Source organism: Ailuropoda melanoleuca, chromosome 11 (assembly GCF_002007445.2).
Source record: "Ailuropoda melanoleuca isolate Jingjing chromosome 11, ASM200744v2, whole genome shotgun sequence".
Classification (NCBI taxonomy): Eukaryota; Metazoa; Chordata; class Mammalia; order Carnivora; family Ursidae; genus Ailuropoda; species Ailuropoda melanoleuca.
The window spans coordinates 14461297-14479386 of NC_048228.1; the positions used below are offsets into that span (position 1 = coordinate 14461297).

The 18090-nt window shown below is 36.1% G+C and overlaps 1 protein-coding gene across 3 annotated transcripts in view; it reads left to right on the forward strand.

The window, feature by feature from the left end:
• SEC24D (SEC24 homolog D, COPII coat complex component) overlaps nucleotides 1-18090 on the forward strand; it is a 107366-nt gene that overhangs the window by 40251 nt on the left and 49025 nt on the right. For all 3 annotated transcript variants that reach the window (XM_019798919.2, XM_019798920.2, XM_034671300.1), the window contains exon 9: nucleotides 14964-15102. In XM_019798919.2, coding sequence (XP_019654478.2) covers nucleotides 14964-15102 — 139 coding nt within the window. The remainder of the gene's footprint in view (nucleotides 1-14963; nucleotides 15103-18090) is intronic.

Genomic DNA, 18090 nt, shown 5'->3' on the forward strand with positions numbered 1-18090 from the left:
CTCAGCGTGGATTACCATGAATTTATCACAAATCCTATATGTTATTAGAAATTCTAGTGAACAAATTGCAAAACCCAACCCAGAGTGGTTTTGTCTATATTATATTTTTAATAAAAGAAATTTGCAGTGTATTATTCATTTAAAAAGCACATGAAGATTGTGAGACTACGCATTTTTTTACATATAGCCCAAATTTAGCTAGCTTTAATGAAAAACATGCCCTGAAATGAAATTGATTATGACATAATATTATGTCCTTTAAAAAAACTTAAGAATACTTATAACTTAAATTATTCTGAAATGAAAGCTTCAAGAGCCTGAATCTATTTTTAATATGTGCATTATAATCTGAAGTTGTCTGCTTTAATGCAATATTTTAGAAGGTATTAACATAAAAACTTGGAAAAATAAAATACATGTACTCAAATAGAAATAGAATTATGAATATAACATTTAAAATACTTTAATATATAAAGTTACTTTAGAAACTGAATCTTATCCCTTAACGATTTTGGTCACTGTTTATATAGTGCTATGAAAAAGTTTGGCAGCTGAAGAACAGAATGTTGTCCCTTTTTAGAATGGTGTTATAGCAGACATACAGGGAGAGTCACATTTGTCAGGGCAAAGGTTATTAGAATTCTATTTTAAGTTACAGTGTAGGTGATAAATGCACCAAGCTTATTTTCTCAATTACCAAATATATTCATGTAAATCTTTATTGTTTACTAAATGGAGAATACCTTCAGGAGAAATAAGAATAAAGAAGAAAACATGTTGCCTTGATTTAATTTTCAGTGATTGCTAAGTTTTGTGACTTTCTGTGCCTGGTGATTGAGTGTGTGTCGTCCATAACATATGAGCCAAGACCAGTCTTACTGGATGTAGAATGCTGGACATTCATGAGGGGCCACCCTGGAGAGGAAATTTATTTTAGAGCCTCTGGCTATCATTTTCATCAATTCTAAGCCCCACATTTTTTCACTTTTTAACATTCTAAAACAGGAATGTCTCTTACTGAAAAGGAGTTCTTAGCATTGTGTCTTGTTTAGTTGGAAGCTTTTGTGTGTCTTATGATTGATGAGATTTTAGAATCTGTGAAATACACTATTTATGCCTTGCTTCCTGGTTCTAACTTTACTCAAATTTTATGGTTATTTAGATAATACAACAGCTTAAAATTTGTACAGTTGATGTCCTCTTAGTGATCAAGTATGAGAGAATAAAATAATTTAAAGTTTTATATTTGAAAGTTTACTAGGCATTCCACTGATTAAAAGCCAAAAAAAAAAAAATTGAACAAAATCCTATTTTGAGAAGAAAGGAAGGAGAGAAGGAGGGAAGGAAAGTAGGAAGGAAGGGAGAGAGAAAAGAAAACATTATGCAAACCTTTCATGTCTGAAAATGACACCCAACTTTCTCTGAAGCACAAGTGATTTTTGAAGTGACTCTTTGTCAGGAGTTAAGCATAATTATGAGTAAAGCAAGCAGGAATTTTGGAGTGAAGTTGGGTGTGCATATTAATTCTGCCACTTCCGGTAATATGACCTTGAAAGTATTTAACTTTTAGGGCCTCATTTCTCATAAATAAAATTATGATAACTCTACTTACCTGATAGTTGCTTAAAAATAATAAGCGCGTATAAGGAATGATAGTTACTCTTGCTATCATCTTTATCATTATTATTAAGATTATTTGCTATACAATATTAAACTCCTCCGTGGAAAATTTTATTTAACTCAGCAATCATTGATTTGGGGACTGTACGGTATACAAGGAGGAGAAATATGATCTACAATAATTTAGGTTTACTTGAAATGTATACATTTAAGAGGGATGTTATCATATACCTTCAGTGATTCTAGCTACACAGCTTACCCAAGAAGGAGGAAATTGATATAGACTCCACATTTACATTCATATGTAAGTGGAAAGAGTTAGCTGCTCATTTACATTTTTAAAAAGAAACATTGCATGGTACTGTTATTCGATAGTATATCATACATTTTCTATCTTTATTATTCAAGTGATAAGCACTCACCATTGCATAAACATTTATATAGCTTTTGATTTGTCATGAGCTTCTTCATGGACATTTGCTGGAATAATTTCCCCCTAATCTCTCACACACTATCCTGTCTTTTTAGCCTAATTAATTTCTATTCAACTTTTAGATTTCAGTTCAAAGTCACCCTCTCAGAAGAGCCTTCCAGGATATCCCACATTTATATTCCTTGTAACTCATACCTATACCATGTGTCACAGTTTGCAGTTTTGTATTTATGTATTTGATGGATGTCTTTCTCCCACTAGGTTCCGTGAAGGTAGGGACACATCTGATTTTTCCTCACTATTGCACTCCCAAGACCTAAAATAGTGTCTGGAACATTTTTGCACTAAATAAATATTTAATATGATATTTTCATTACTCAGTGTCATTTATATATGGAAGTAAATTAGAATTTTCGAGCCCAGTAATTTGATGAAAGTTTCAGAGTAAAGATCTATATGATTAAACATTTATTGAACATCTGCTTTGTGTGCAAATGTTGTATTTGTAACTGAATGAGTTACAAAGTAAATAAAAGAGGAACTGACTCCCTGGGAACCAAGCTAAGGCTAGGACTTGCATTTTGGAGTCATCTCTATCCAGGCATCTGACATTTACTTGCATCTCCATGTTCTATATCAAAGAACATGTTTTCTTTACCACACATATATTCTTACAAAAAATCGCCATTTAGATACTCACTGGAAATTATCCTTGCTTTTAGTGTTGCTGGCAGACAAAAACACCTGTGCTGACTAGGGTAACAGTTGCCTAAAGGATTTCCTGGACAGTTAAATTCTTCCTAAGTTTAGCTTAGGTTTCAATTTTATCTCCCCCACCCCTAATGTTAGTTTCTTTCAACATTGTCTCACTGTAAATGTGAAGTTATATGCTGTGTGTGTGTGTGTGTGTGTGTGTGTGTGTGTGTGTGTGTGTATTTATGAGAGTGGGAAAGGGGGGGATATATGAGACATGTAAAGAAAAGATTAAAATCTTTAAAATCTTACTCATTGGGAAAATAAGAGCATCACTGACTTTCAGAAAAAAATATTTCTGCAAAATACAGGTAAACAGAAGAGTCAAAATTATAAAATCTGGTGTGTATAGATATGGAACTCATCCACCAGAAATCACTTTTCTTAATCCAAAACTGAACTACTGAGATAAATTGAAGTACTTTAATGTAGGAATGAGATCTGAGTTTCTTTTGGTTTACTATGCTCCAAACTTTACTATGCTTCAAAACTTAAAAGTTTTGAACAGCCTTTTATCTAAATACTCCAAACATATAATTCTGTTTATATATTTTTTAATATTCTTTCTTAAAGAAAAATGATAGAAAATGTATATTAGCTCATATTTATCAATTTTTATTGTTTACTTGATAAATTAAGCAGTCATCTTCCCTTTCCTTCCAGCTTATTAATGATATATAAAAAGTATATAGATGTATTTATTTCTCCAGATGCTTTTGAATTGGTCACATGCATTTTGAAGTGAAAATTTTTTTTCTCAACTTTTTTTAAATCCTATTTTCAAGTCTTTCCTCCAAATGGCTTTTGACCATTTGCCCAAATCAAGTTAACTTACAAAGAATGGTTTGCCATATCACTTGGAAATGGTCTAGCCAGTATATGTGGCTGTCCACCAGGGATGGTAACTAAGCAATATTTACATTGACAGCAGATTGAACTGCATGAATGACTGTTAATTTATTTATTCTAACATATTCCAACAAGGATTTAATTCAACAGATGTTTATTGTTCACCAAATATATGGCACTTACTGTTTTTGATACTTGAGATATGTCAGTGAACAAAACAGATAAAGATCTCTGTTTGCCCTCATGGAGCTTACATTTTAATGGAGAGAGACAAGACAATGACCTCATACTGAGCAAATGATGTAATATATGGAGGAAGGAAAAACAGAGCAGGGTTAGGGAGATGAAGGCTGTCTGTGGGGAGGGGTAGATGGCAGGTTTCAGATTAGTAGGGTAGTCCAGTAAGCCTGATTGAGAAGGTATCATTTAAATGAAGGCTTGACTCTTTTTTTTTTTTAACTTTTTGAGAAACTTCCATACTGTTTTCCACAGTGGCTACACCAGTTTGCATTCCCACCAACAGGGTAAGAGGGTTCTCCTTTCTCCACATCCTCACCAACATCTCTTGTTTCTCGTGTTGTTGATTTTAGCCATTCTGACGTGTGTGAGGTGACATCTCATCATGGTTTTCATTTGTATTTCTCTGATGATGAGTGATGTTGAGCATCTTTTCATGTGTCTTTTGGCCATCTGGATGTCTTCTTTGGAAATGAAACCTTTTTGAGGAACCTCCATACTGTTTTCCAGAATGGCTGCACCACTTTGCATTCCCACTAGTGGTGTAAGGGAGTTCCCCTTTCTCCGCAGCCTTGCCAACATCTGTTTTTCCTGTGTTGTTAATTTTAGCCATTCTGATAGGTCTGAGGTGGTATCTCAATGTAGTTTTGATTTGTATTTCCGTGATGATGATTGATATCGAGCCTCTTTTCATGTGTCTGTTAGCCATCTGGGTGTCTTCTTTGGAAATGTATCTATTCATATCTTCTGCCCATTTCTTAACTGGTTTTTTGGGTGTTGAGTTTGGTAAGTTCTTTATAGATTTTGGATACTAAACCTTTATCTAAAACATCATTTGCAAATATCTTCTCCCATTCTGTCAGCTACCTTTTAGTTTTGTTGATTGTTTCCTTCTCTGTGCAGAAGCTTTTTACCTTGATGAAGTCCCAATAGTTCATTTTTGCTTTTGTTTCCCTTGCCTTGGGAGACGTGTCTAGCAAGAAGTTGCTATGGCCAAGGTCAAAGAGGTTGCTGCTTGTGTTCTTCTCTAGGATTTTGGTAGATTCCTGTCTTACTTTTAGGTCTTTCATCCATTTTGAATTTATTTTTGTGTATGGTGTAAGAAAGTAGTCCAGTTTCATTCTTCTGCATGTCACCATCCAGTTTTCCCAATGCCATTTGTTGAGACTTTTTTTCCATTGGATATTCTTACCTCCTTTGTCAAAGAAAAGTTAAAAATAGAACTACCCTACTATCCAGCAATTGCACTAGTAGGTATTTATCCAAAGGATACAAAAATGCTGATTCGAAGGGACATGTGTCTAATTTCCAAATTATGGAAAGAGCCCAAATGTCCATTGACCGATGAATGAATAAAGAAGATGAGGTATATATATGTAAAATGGAATATTACTCAGGCGATCAAAAAGAATGAAATCTTGTCATTTGCAACAACATGAATGGAACCAAAGTGTATTATGCTAAGTGAAATAAGTTAGAGAAAGACAAAAATACGATTTCACTCATATGTGGAATTTAAGAAACAAAACAGATGAACATAGGGAAAGGAAAGGAAAACTAAAATGAGATAAAAACAGAGAGGGAGGCAAACCATAAGGAGCTCTTAACTATAGAGAACAAACTGAGGGTTACTGGAGGGAGGTGGGTGGGCAGATGGATTAAATGGGTGATGGACATTAAGGAGGACACTTGTTGGGTACGTGATGAATCACTAAATTCTCCTGAAACCAATACTACACTATATGTCAACTAACTTAGATTTAAAGAGAAAGAAAGAAAGAAAGAAAGAAAGAAAGAAAGAAAGAAAGAAAGAGACTTGACTCATACATAGAGGAAAATGTTTTAAAGGTATTTTCATGGCCATATAAAGAAGTGAGATAAATGGAGGGAAGACTCTGGTTAACTTATAATTCTGTCAGAGAGTCAAAGGGAGTATGCCTCTAGGCTTATTATTTTTAACACTTTCGTCTTTAAAGTGTAGTATTTTACAACTTTCCTTTGAGGAACAAAAAACTGGCAATTATTTTGTTATGGAAGAAACAAACAACTCATAAGGCTTTTAAGTCTAAAATATATTTTCATCCTCTGTGCGTTCTTATAACAAATATGTCTTCTGCAAGTGGCCTATAATTAGACAACAAAATATAATTCTCCCTTAGGGATAAAAGATAAACTATAATAGGCCAAGGTTTAAAAGAAATGTGGGAAAATATCTCTCAACTATAGAATTTCTAAATATCATAGCCCCTTGGGAAGGAGTGTCTTACTCAAAAGTTTCCAATATCTGTTCCAACAAGAAAAGTGATGCTGAACTTTGCAAATATACCTGCACTTGGAATACTGCATCAGCACACCCAATATAATCTGACCTTTTTTGCTTTAGAACCATCACCTACCATTTATAATTTAGTCATGAACTAGGACTGCCATTCAGGAAAACTGATATTATGATGGGCTCTTCTCTGATATTTATTTTCTCTTTTAAAACTATGGACACTCTCTTATAAGAAGTAGTCCTTCCTTGGACTTTAGCATATGGTCCGACTTGACCTTTCCACTAAAAAGCCCTCCTGGCATTAGAGGCCCTGGGTAGAAGGGTTACAGCTGGGTTTGCTTTAAGGCACTTTTGGCCATTGCAGGAAAAGTCTCCTATTTGGGCATATTTTGGGATGAACTTAGCATATTAGGGTTTATCACATCCAGACGTAATCTTTTGTGATAGAAGAACTGGCACATATCCTCAAGTTTAAGCATGACTTCCTTCATTTTTTATTTTGTTGTTGTTCAGACTTCTTTCAAATCAGTTTTTCTCTTCTGTTTCTTCCTCCTTATCAGTCATTAAACAAATATTTTTTTGAGAATTTAATCTGTAATTAAGGCCCTGGGGATCAGTGGTGAATCTGAAGCTGTATTACATGTAGTATTAAGGAGTAAATTTTTTTTTTTAAGTTAGAAGTTCACTGTGGGGTGCCTGGGTGTCTCAGTCAGTTAAGCATCCAACTCTTGATTTCAGTTCAAGTCATGATGTCAGGGTTTTAAGATCAAGTCCCATGTTGGGCTCTGTGCTGGGCATGAAGCCTGCTTGGAATTCTTTGTCTCCCTTTCCCGCTCCTCCCCACCGCCTCTTAAAAATTACTTTAAAAATTAGAACTAAAATATTCAAACATCTTTTGAGTTTATGTTTTAGAGTTTTATGAACTGAATAAAGTACAGGAGATGAGGAAACAAATTCTAGAAATCTCTCATGTTACTTATAAAACGTGATAGAATTCACTAATTTATAAGCAGGTTTCAAAACCTATGCCAAATGTACTGTTTTTCTAAAGACATCATTTATTTACTGAATGGCAAAATCTCTTAACTGTCTTCTGTCAGAATCGTTACCATATAGTATAACTCATTTGAGGTGTATGTGGTTGTGTGTATGTGTGGACACATGGGCGTGCACATGTGTATCTTAAACATGGCCATTCGGGATGTACCTGTCTTTGAAGGCTCTCCACGGCATCAGTCCAGCTTTCCTCTTTATCTCCCTTCATCTCAGCTGATTTAGGCTACTTGCCTACTAGCTACCAACATACCCAAGTTTTCCTCCTGTGTTACACTATCCTTACTGATTAAAATTGTCTTTCTCTGTCAGTCAGCAAAAATATAACTCCTCATAATTACTCATCTTTTCCTTGAAAGAAGCTTTCATTGACCACCTCCTCCCACCACAAGTGATTTTTTCTTTTATTAGCACTTTTGGCTTAAGCACCTATCATGAACTGCCCTAAGTTTACGGCAGTATATTTGTGAGTACCTGATAGATATTTTGTTTGTTCATTCAAAAACTGTTGACTGCCCACTCTTCAGATATTGTGCCCTAGGAAATACAACAATAAACACGTTAGACTTGTGAGTCATGGATCTGAGAATTTACTAGTGATGCTGAAAAGTAAAGCTTTTGATGATGAGTGCTGTCAGGGACAAGATAATATGGGAACATACAGCTGAAATGTCTAAGACAATCTGAGACTTGGTTCCAGTTTAGACAAGGTCTCTGCCAAGTCAGGAGGAGAAAGGGACACTCCTTCCCTTGTAACAGGAAAGGGAGAGAAAGAAAAATATTAAGTGGATGCTGTTAAATTAGAGGTGGAAAGTCCAGGGAGTTCCTCTCCGAGGTCTTCTATTTTCTTTTTGAACAAGGAGACAAAATGACCTGCTAAGGGAGGTGGAAAGACAGCTTATTTGGAGATTGAAAAGGTATAAAGCAGCTCCTATAGAGAAATAGGAAGAGAAATGACAGGAGACATTTAATAGTTATCAGGGAGCACCGAGGGCTTGGTTTAAATCATAGACCATGAAGAGTGGTGCCTTTCTCTGAAACTGTAGGCTTTTCTGTAGGGGCAATCTGCAGAAAGTTTCTGTATCTATAGCACAGAGAAGGCAGATGGGTGGAGTAAATGAAAGAGAATTCAAGCTGTAGCCCTGCAATTTATTGGACAAGTCACTTTCCATCACTGACCTTCCATTCCTTTCTGAACCCATGGATGTAATTCCCGCTCTGAAGGTTGGTAGTACCTCAACATCAAATTGGTATTTTTATATATTTATATATTTGAAAGCATTTTAAACTACGAATAATACTAGGTAATAGTTATGATCTTACCTATAGGTTTGAATCAGTAAATTTTTTTAGAATTTTCCGTGCTGGATGCACAAAATGATACCAAACACCCCCCCTCCCCATGAAAAGGACCCATTTCCAAATTAAAAAGATGTTCAAATCCAATGTAAGCTCTAAGGTATCTGTAAGAATAAATAGGCTAACAATAATGTTGCAGAGAAAAAAACTAAAAATAATCTTTGAAGTGCACTCTAATAAGAGGATACTTTTCTGGAAATATGAAAACACAGTTTTAGATTTACAAAGGCCAACTAAAAACATCTATAGGAAGTATAAGTATATGCTTAGAATTATTACAATGCATTGAATGTTTTTATTATCAGGCTCTGTTTCTTTTCAGAAGGTGCATAACATTTTTAAAAGGCATTCAGAAAATATTCTTTCATTCTGTATTTATTATTTTAAAAAGTCAAACAAAACACTGCTGCTGTTTAGAAAATGTGTGTACAGTAAGTAGCCTACTGTCCTGTTCCCTTTCTTTCCATGTAGACTGACCGAATGTCATATATGGCAAGACTAAAGATAGAAAACACATACAAGCTGCTTCTTACTTCTCTTTCCTATGGAAATGTCTTTAGTAAGTGCACTTGATACAGACTCTCTTTTCATTCTAGCTTCTGGGCATAAGCCTCTGGAATCTAACCCTGCTTGCCTTCCAGCATGCCTAATAGTCTGCATGTTTAACATTTTTGAAGGGTCATTGTTCATCACAGGTTCCGGATTATCTTTTCACATACCATTTCCATGCTTCTACTCACACCCCCCCCAATTAATCCAAGTTATCAACTGACCTCTTCTTGATATGGAGCCAAAAAATAAGCAGTACCCCAAACCCAAAAAGTAGCTGCATGCCAAAATGCATTTGACAGTATGAAACTATTGCTGCCAGGGATACCTGTTTATTAGTGATTTACTGGGGGCTATCATTGATGTTGAATGTGACCCTTTATCAAGCCATCTTACTTCCGCAGGTCATCTTACTTTAAAACTTTTGATCTGATTTAGGACCCATATAAGCAAAAATTTCTCTCCCCTTACCAGTAGCTATTAAGCTGAAGTATCTCCTTCAGGCACTGAGTGAAGTGGACTGTTGGTCATGTTGGGACAACTGTATATAGTCCAGGAGACTGATTACTTTCTTTGACCCCTCTATTGAAGGACATAAAGGGAGAAAAAAGGGAAGAGAACTCTGTTTTAAAAATGGAAATATGGTTTTTTTTTCTAAATTGTTAAGCAAGTATTAAGACAAGGGAAAGTAGGTAGTTAAAGAATTTATGTATATGTATTAGAACTTCTAGAACTCTTACTTAGAACTCTGGTGCTGAAAAATAAGGAGGCGGGTAGTGGAGCAATGTGAGAGTTTTCACCCAGTAATACCTGGATATGGGCAAGTGCAGCCTTCCTAAGTCAAGGTGTTCCTGAACTCTCAGATGCTGCCTCTCTGTCCTATTCCTCCCTTCATCCACACCACTGCCTGTGATTTGATGTTCCAACAGGAAGGTAGATGTTTGCTTTAGAAAATAATTTCTAGGGGAGCCCAGGTAGTGCAGTCAAGTGTCCGACTCTTGGTTTCGGCTCAGGTTGTGATCTCATGGTCATGAGATTGAGCCCCACATTGGCCATGCTCTGTGAGGAGTCCTCTTAGGAATCCCTCTCTCCCTCTCCCCTCTGTGTATGTGTTCTCTCTCTCTAAAATAAATAAAAATCTAAAAAGAAAAGAATTTCTCCATCACAGTGTATTGCTGAGCACCATGATGCAAGCTTCACTGACTTTGCTTTGTTAATTTTGGCCTTTAATGTGAATGTGGCAAGTAGGAAGTGGACACTGGCCATGGGAGCATTTGCATCCTCCGGCCCTTCTCTTCCCAGGTCGTCTTTAGGTTGCCCTATACTTTGGGGTGGCGTATTTTCCCACATATAGTCAAGGACAAGTTGGTAAGAGATTAGAAAGTTAAAATGAATTTTTCTTGGGGTGCGTGGGTGGCTCAGTCAGTTAAGTATCTGCCTTCGGCTCAGGTCATGATCTCTGGGTCCTGAGATTGAGCCCCGTGTCTGGCTTCCTGGTCAGCAGGGTGTCTGCTTCTCTTTCTCTCTCTCCCTCCCTCTGACTCTCCCCACTGCTTGTTCTCTCACTCTCTCAAATAAGTAAATAAAATCTTTAAAAAATAAAATAAGTTTTTCTTGGCTATTATCTTCATTAATTTTGACAAATTCTGTAATTTCTATACAATATATGCTTAAGGTAGCCTGTATTTCATATTTTTTATTTTGTTTCATCCAGAATATTTTTAACCATTATTTAATTTTTTTAGGAGTATAGGTTTCTTAATTTTGTGAGTAATAGCTGACATCAGTTTAGTTAAATGTTATTAGAGTTACATAAAATGAATGTAGCATCATTGAGTATTTTATTACCTACCAAGTATATAGTTTTAATTTTTAGTTGCACAGTGCCATCTACTGGATATATGCTACAAAAACACCCTCATATTTTCTTGTCCTGATTTGGTTACAATCAGCTTTTAATATTGAGGTGCTTTCTGGTATTCATCTTTTATCTAAAAGACTATCTAGCAAGACCTGTGTATTCAGACTTTTCTTAGATATATAGGTGCCAAAGCAAAGCACATAGGTTACAAATCATAACAGTTCTTCACTTGGGATCTTTCAACATTGTACTTTATTTTCTTTGAGTATCTATTTTTGCTTTGGGGATATAATCCGAATAGTTTAACATTGCCTTTTAAGCTAAAGAAAACTTTTACTAATGAATGTTTCACAACTATTCTTTCTATTCCTACCTTACTCTTTTAATTGCATATTTGCATGCCTGTTTATTTAATGTCTTTTCTATCCTGGCAGACTGAATGCCGACCGAGGCACATAATATACTCAGCACCTACTTTACAAATGTTGACGTTACCTGAGAGAATGGCAGGCATACTTGGAAAACTGATAATATGTTAATGTAAGAAAATTTTAAAAAATTGTAGCGGTAGTGCCAAGGAGTTATTGATTGATACATCTTGTTGTCTACTCCTTTTACTTGGAAAAATAACCCAAAAGTTTTTGTTTTGTTTTTAAATCACTTATATCATTTGAACACTGAACCTCATTTCTCAGTGAGTTATAATCTTTCTTTCTTGGAGCATCACAAAAAAGAGAGACATTTTATTCAATTAAAGCATCTTAATTAAAATTAGCATCAATAAAGGACAAGCATAGCCCTGGTAATCCAAAACTACAAGCAAAAGATTCAAATATTATTCTTCCTCTTCCTTCCTCAGCTTCCCCATCACTTCTGTGTTGTATGTTGTATGTTCATGCCACACGGGACCAGAGCCAAGAATAGCCAGATGAGGTTTTAGAGCCAGTCTCTTCATCCTTTCACTTTTTCCATTTAAGAGAAGAACAGAAAAGAAAGAGCAGACAGGAATATACTAGAGGCCAGAAGATTAAAGCACATTTATAAACAAAATTATAAAACCTGAAAATGTGAGTGAAGTAAATATGATATAATGTCCTTGGTGAGGAAAAACAACTTAGAGGTTTTTTTGGGGAAGTAATTTGATTTTTTAAAAATGTGTGTACAGTAAAGTTGAACTCAGAAGAAAAGTGAGATTAGCTATTTATGAGCTCATGCAGACTACTGTAGAACAGATAAGCAGACATCTGGAGAGAGCAAAGAAAATCTCTGATAGTTTTCAACATGGCCTGAGAGAGATGAAATAAGGCAGTGTAATTTAGAAACCCTTGTCCTGTTGCCCCAAAAGAAAATGTAAACAGTTAAAAAGCTTTTAACATTCTTTGCTGTCACCTCAATTGTCTGAAGACCTTACTTACCTATCCATCATCCAGTTTCCAAAAGACTGAAAATAGAACAGATGTAAGTGTATTTAACAACCTAGATACACTCACTACTTGACTCTAGTTTATTACTAGACATTCGTTTTTGGTTCTGCAAGTTTGAATCTGCCAGGACTGGAATGCTCAGGTGTTAGTTGCTGACAATTTCATGGTAACTTTAGGCTGGGCCTGCCTTTGGGTAAATCATATCAGTAAAAATAAGTTAATTTTCCTCCTATTACCTCTGCTTTGTCTGGCAAATAATGGCATCATATTTCTAAAGTCTCTCAGGGAATTGATTATAGTCTTTGAACTCTCAAAATAAAAGGATGAGAAAAGTAAAGTTGGCTGGAGTGCAGGCAAATTGCAGACTTTCTTCCTGTTTTAATTCTTGAAAGACTCTTCTGATCTCAGAGATGAAGCTGTAGGACAGAACTGCAACAAAGGCATGATGGATAATTCGAGTTTTGATCCAGAAAAAGCTATCTTATTACTACATTTTTGTTATCTTTCACTTCTTCCTCTAATTCTCCATTCACTGCCCTGAGAATTTCTGGTTGGGACCTGCATCTTTTTGTTTGCTTGCCTTTTGTCCCTTCAGATTAGTTATTATTACCAGCTAAAGAGGACAGACACTTGTCATTTTTTGCCTCTCAAACACAGATTTTGTATTAAAAAGTATTGAATGTGTCAATATTTGAGTATATATACATTTAAGACAAATTCCTGGGGAAGGTTTTTAAAATCTTCTGTGGCTCTCGGCTTTAACCATTAGATTATATCAGAATTTCCTGGAAGGTAGATTTCCTCCCTTCTAGATCATTTTAACAGTGGCAGTTTACAGTGATGAGTTAGCTAATCAAAATGTTTGTATAAACGAATGCCTTTAGAAACTCAAGCCTATCTTAAACTGATCAAACTATAACTCTGCCATTAAGTACACTCTCTCCTGAGCTCAATGATTTTGAGAGAGGAAAGGTTGTTCTGTATAGATATGACAGCAACAGTTACCTTTCATCCAGTAACTTTGTGCCAGGCACAGTGCTCGGTACCACACACGGATCCCTCATTTAATCCCTGTCACAATCCTACCAGTGGGGCACCAGAGTTGTGCCCATTTTAGGAATCAGAAGAGACCGTATATGAGAAGTCCAATCCATTTTCTGGCTTCCTTGAGGCAAGAGGAGTGGGGAGGGCAGTGCAGAGGCGGTGGGAAGTAATCTTGAATTTTTTTTTTAAACCCTTTCCCGATTCTTTTATGTATTATACTAAACCTGTTTTTTGTTTGTAAGATATTATTTATTTATTTGACAGAGAGCAGAAGCAGGAGGAGTGGCAGGCAGAGGGAGAGGGAGAAGCAGGCTCCCCAATGAGCAGGGAGCCCAGTGTGGGACTCCATCCCAGGGTCCAGGGATCATGACCTGATGTAAAGGCAGACGCTTAACCGACTGTGCCACCCAGGCGCCCCTATACCAAACCTGTTTTCATTGTTGTTGTTGTTGTTTCTGCTATGAGACCTCACAATTCATTTCTGAAACCTCTGCAGTGGATTATTTTTCACATTGAACATCTGGACAGGGACAAACAGTAAATCTGTTTTCTAAGTTGAGTAGAAAATGGCCTTCTGACCCTGTCTCATCCGCCACCTTCCTCCTCTTCAGGTCTCTATTAAAAAGCAGTCTGCTTTATTTACATCCTTTTTTTTTTAAGCAAAACTTTGTTAACATGCCAAGTCCTGTAATTCTCAAGCTTTTCTAGAAATGTTATCTCTAAGGGAGATTTATAAAAGCAAGAAGAATCTTTGTGGTTTTATTCTGAAAGCCAAAAGAGTTGAGAAACAAGGCAGACTCTAATGCTGAATTTTTTTACTTTCAAGCTGTAAAATGGTTTCTATGCATGTTTATGAGGAAGAAGCAATTGAAATATTTATTTTTTCAGTTCTGGCAAAGCATGACCAGTGACTTTGAGAGTACATTTTGTCATGGGATAAAGAAGCAGAAAAGGCAGAATCAGGGTCCTTGCCTAAATAAGTGAACATTATTGTATATTTCTTCAGGTAGTTGCATTTTTGAAGAAACGTTTTGTATTTGATGGAATGATCTAAATAAACTAGAGCACTATACAAACTAGAGCTTTTAAAATCAGACCCAATTCACTTTATTTATAATCAGTGAACAAACTTAGCAAAATATGTGATATAAGGTGTCCAGGATATTTTTAACATATGCTTTATTAAATATTGCATCATTATATTTTTTCTCTGCCTTCACACACATAAAGATAAATATATATATATGCACATATATGTAAATATGCATGTATACATATGTGCTTATTAATGAGATAAAAATCCAAATTAATTTTTGTTTGGGTATTTCTTTGAAGTCAGAAGGTATCAAGAGAGGCATCTTTACACTCCTGGTGAACACCAGGGGTTAAGAATTCCTTAATGAATGCCATTGGAAGAGTAATCAAATTACAATTATTGTATAGCATTTCTGAAGTACCTTGAAATCCTATACCCACCTATCTCTTCATTTTACTTGCTTCTTACAGACTCCCCTTTATTTGGTGAATCATGGAGAGAATGGACCAGTCAGATGCAACAGGTGCAAAGCCTACATGTGCCCATTTATGCAGTTCATTGAAGGAGGAAGGAGGTATCAGTGCGGATTTTGCAACTGTGTGAATGACGGTAAGTGATGCCAATCAATGCTCTTAGTAAAAGCTCTTTATTAGTTGAAATATATTGCACCTCTTAGCTTAGGGGAAAAAAATAGATGTTAAAGCTCTTAGTTATACCTTAGCTTTTCCTAAATACTGATGAGCTCCCATTCAAGAATAACTCAGAAGAACAGCAAAAACAAAACAAAACAAAAATTCATTTTTATCATCTGTAAACATAAGAGGTAAAATTTTATTTTGCCTCCAACTGAGCCTTTGTGGAAGGGGATTGAGAAATAACTCCTTTGAAGTTTTATAAGAAACACAGCAGCTTCCTGTGGGAAGTTATATGTGCAAGTTCATGCATTTATAGGAAGCTGAGAGGGCCGTGGAGGTCCCAAACAGTGCATGATCTGGTTGGTTTCCTTCCACAGATATTGTAAAGAAGAACTTTTATTTTATCTGTGTTTACAGATAAGTTGGAGATTTTTTTCCCCTCTTTTTTAATTCCTCCAAGTTATTCCTAAATGTGGGCTGATCAGTATTTAGGAAAAGCTGTGGGATAACTAAGGGCTTTAACACATGTATAGATTGTTTTCCACTCAGGTATGAACGTTAGATTGTTAAAGAAGGAGAAGAACATTATTCTGAAGGGCTTTTCCAGATTATTTTTATTTTCACTTTCATTCCAGCGTGAATTGACTGGTGTTGAAAAAAATCGCAAACTTGCTAAAAGGAGCTTACATTCATTATATTCATAACATGTCTGTGTTTTTAACTTTTTGGTGCTAAGTAAAGCACATACTCAGCCTGAAACATTCCCACATTCATTTACATTTCTAGAGTTTCTCTAGAACCATGTGGTGATTACGAAAGCATGAACTTTCTGCATGTTTTCCTCTGTTCCTTATCTTCCTAGACATGCTTCTCTGCAGGTCTGAAGGATGTATAGCACTGTATCTGCCCAGGAGCCATGTCTGCTATGGCTGCTGGCTACTCCCTACTGACAAGGAGCTAAGGCACAGCTTTCTGCCTCTGTCATTACATTCATGGCAGCTCAACTCCGTGAGTGTTCTCTGGTGGGAGAGCTCCTTGTTTCCCCACATCCTCATTACAGTCCATGTTTTTTTCCAATTTAGAGTGCCGGAGACCGGTATTATGAGTCTTCCTCACTAAAACTTTGGCCAGTTCTTAAAAATGCCTTGCTGTGGAGTAAAATTATTGGTTTCTAGCCTCATCTCAAAGCCTGTGGTCCTCTTGGGATGTCTCCTTGCTCCAACTGTGGCGTCCACTCAGTGCGAAGTGAGGTATCCCTGTGAGACCAGATTCTGTTGGTTCTCTATCCTTACTTCTCTTTCTAAGGTAGATCTTATACCTTGTTTCATCCTAGATGAAATCTGCAACTAAATCACTGGCTACCACTCAATCTTGGGACCTGGATTTCAGGAGCCCTGTGACAATTCATTTCCCTGTACTTTAGTTTTGTGGGGAAGAGTCATGAGAAGGCAGAGACCTCTCCTGCAGCATTTGGATAAATGCCTCTACCAAGGTCACCAACTCCTCAATGTCTTTAGCCAAGCTGTCAACTTTCTTAGGAAGGTGATTAGAAATTTATGTAGCTTTTAGATCCAGGATCCCCAATCTGGTGTGACATCCTGGTGTCTTACCCAGGGTGTCAGCTCAGAGCCCAGCTAATTCCTGGTAGAGAAAAAAAAACACTTGGAATTCTTTTATCTCTACACAATAAATTCCCTTCCCTTGCGTATTCACTCCTAGGAGGCTGCCGTGTTCATTTTCCAATAGAGTTATTCATACTAGGGTCAAGTATTTGTCCCTTAAAGGAGCCAGACTCCTATAGATTTACATTGACACCTGCATTCTTCATTTAGGTTTAAAGAAGACGGAGGTTTATTGAAGTTAGAAAGAACCCAGGAGGCTTGGTCACATGGTTTCACTCTATTTCCCTTCAGAGTGTCCAGAGATTGCACAGTGGGAAGCATGTGAAGTCAGAGGCATGCAGGAAGACAAGTGTCATTTGGCAGTGCATAATTTACCATGTGACTTGAATTTTGTTTTATAAACTTGACAGATAATATTAAATGCTAATGAATGTGAGATTAATTTTAAAGGGAAAGATTTCACATGTTACATGTAGATATGTGAATGAAAATGAATTGTAGTTTACATTTTGTAGAAATTACCATACCATAATCCTAAATAGCCAATATAACATCATCTACCTCAACTAAAAGTAACAAAATTGCAGGTTTAGGCCCTCGTAGTTTACTTATCTCTGCTGAGACTGTCAGTTTCCCACTTCCATAATCTTTACAAGACATTGAATTTTCCAAATTCAGAGATCCATATGTACATATGAGTGTTATAAAACTTGTTTTAAAAAGAAATGGCCATGTTATGGTAAGAAAATAGAAAAGTCAATTCTTGGTGATTATTTTTAAGTCCAACCTACAAAAACAGTCTTGTAATTCATGTTGGCTCACAACTAAAAATAAAGAATCCTGAGTGGTTAGTTTTAAAAGAGAACGCATTACTTCTGTGGTTTTACAAATGCAAATGTTGCTCTTTATGAAATGCTGAAAACCAGAGCATTGCTGGTTATTCTAAATACTTCTATTGTCAGTGGTTTAATAGCCAGCCCTATTAATCTCAAGGCAACAGGAGTTTGTTTTCACAGAGATACCAGGCCATATTTGTCCAAGTGTTCAGTGTGTGACTCATAAGTGTTCCTGTGCTGTTGGATGACTTCCAGGTCGTTGCCAGAACTAACCTTCTTAGACATTTGAATCAAATTAAGAGTTCTCAGCTGAGATCTTAGTGGTATAGTCTTTCCCTAATACAGTAATCCTCTCCACTCTGAAGTCCAAACATTAAAAGATTACCATGCAAACTTCCATGGCTGAAGGCATCTCTTAATTAAAGGATAATAAATATTGTAGTTAATAGTAGAGTCCAAATAACCAACGTGTATTTCTGTTAGGTACATTGAAAATTTAAATAG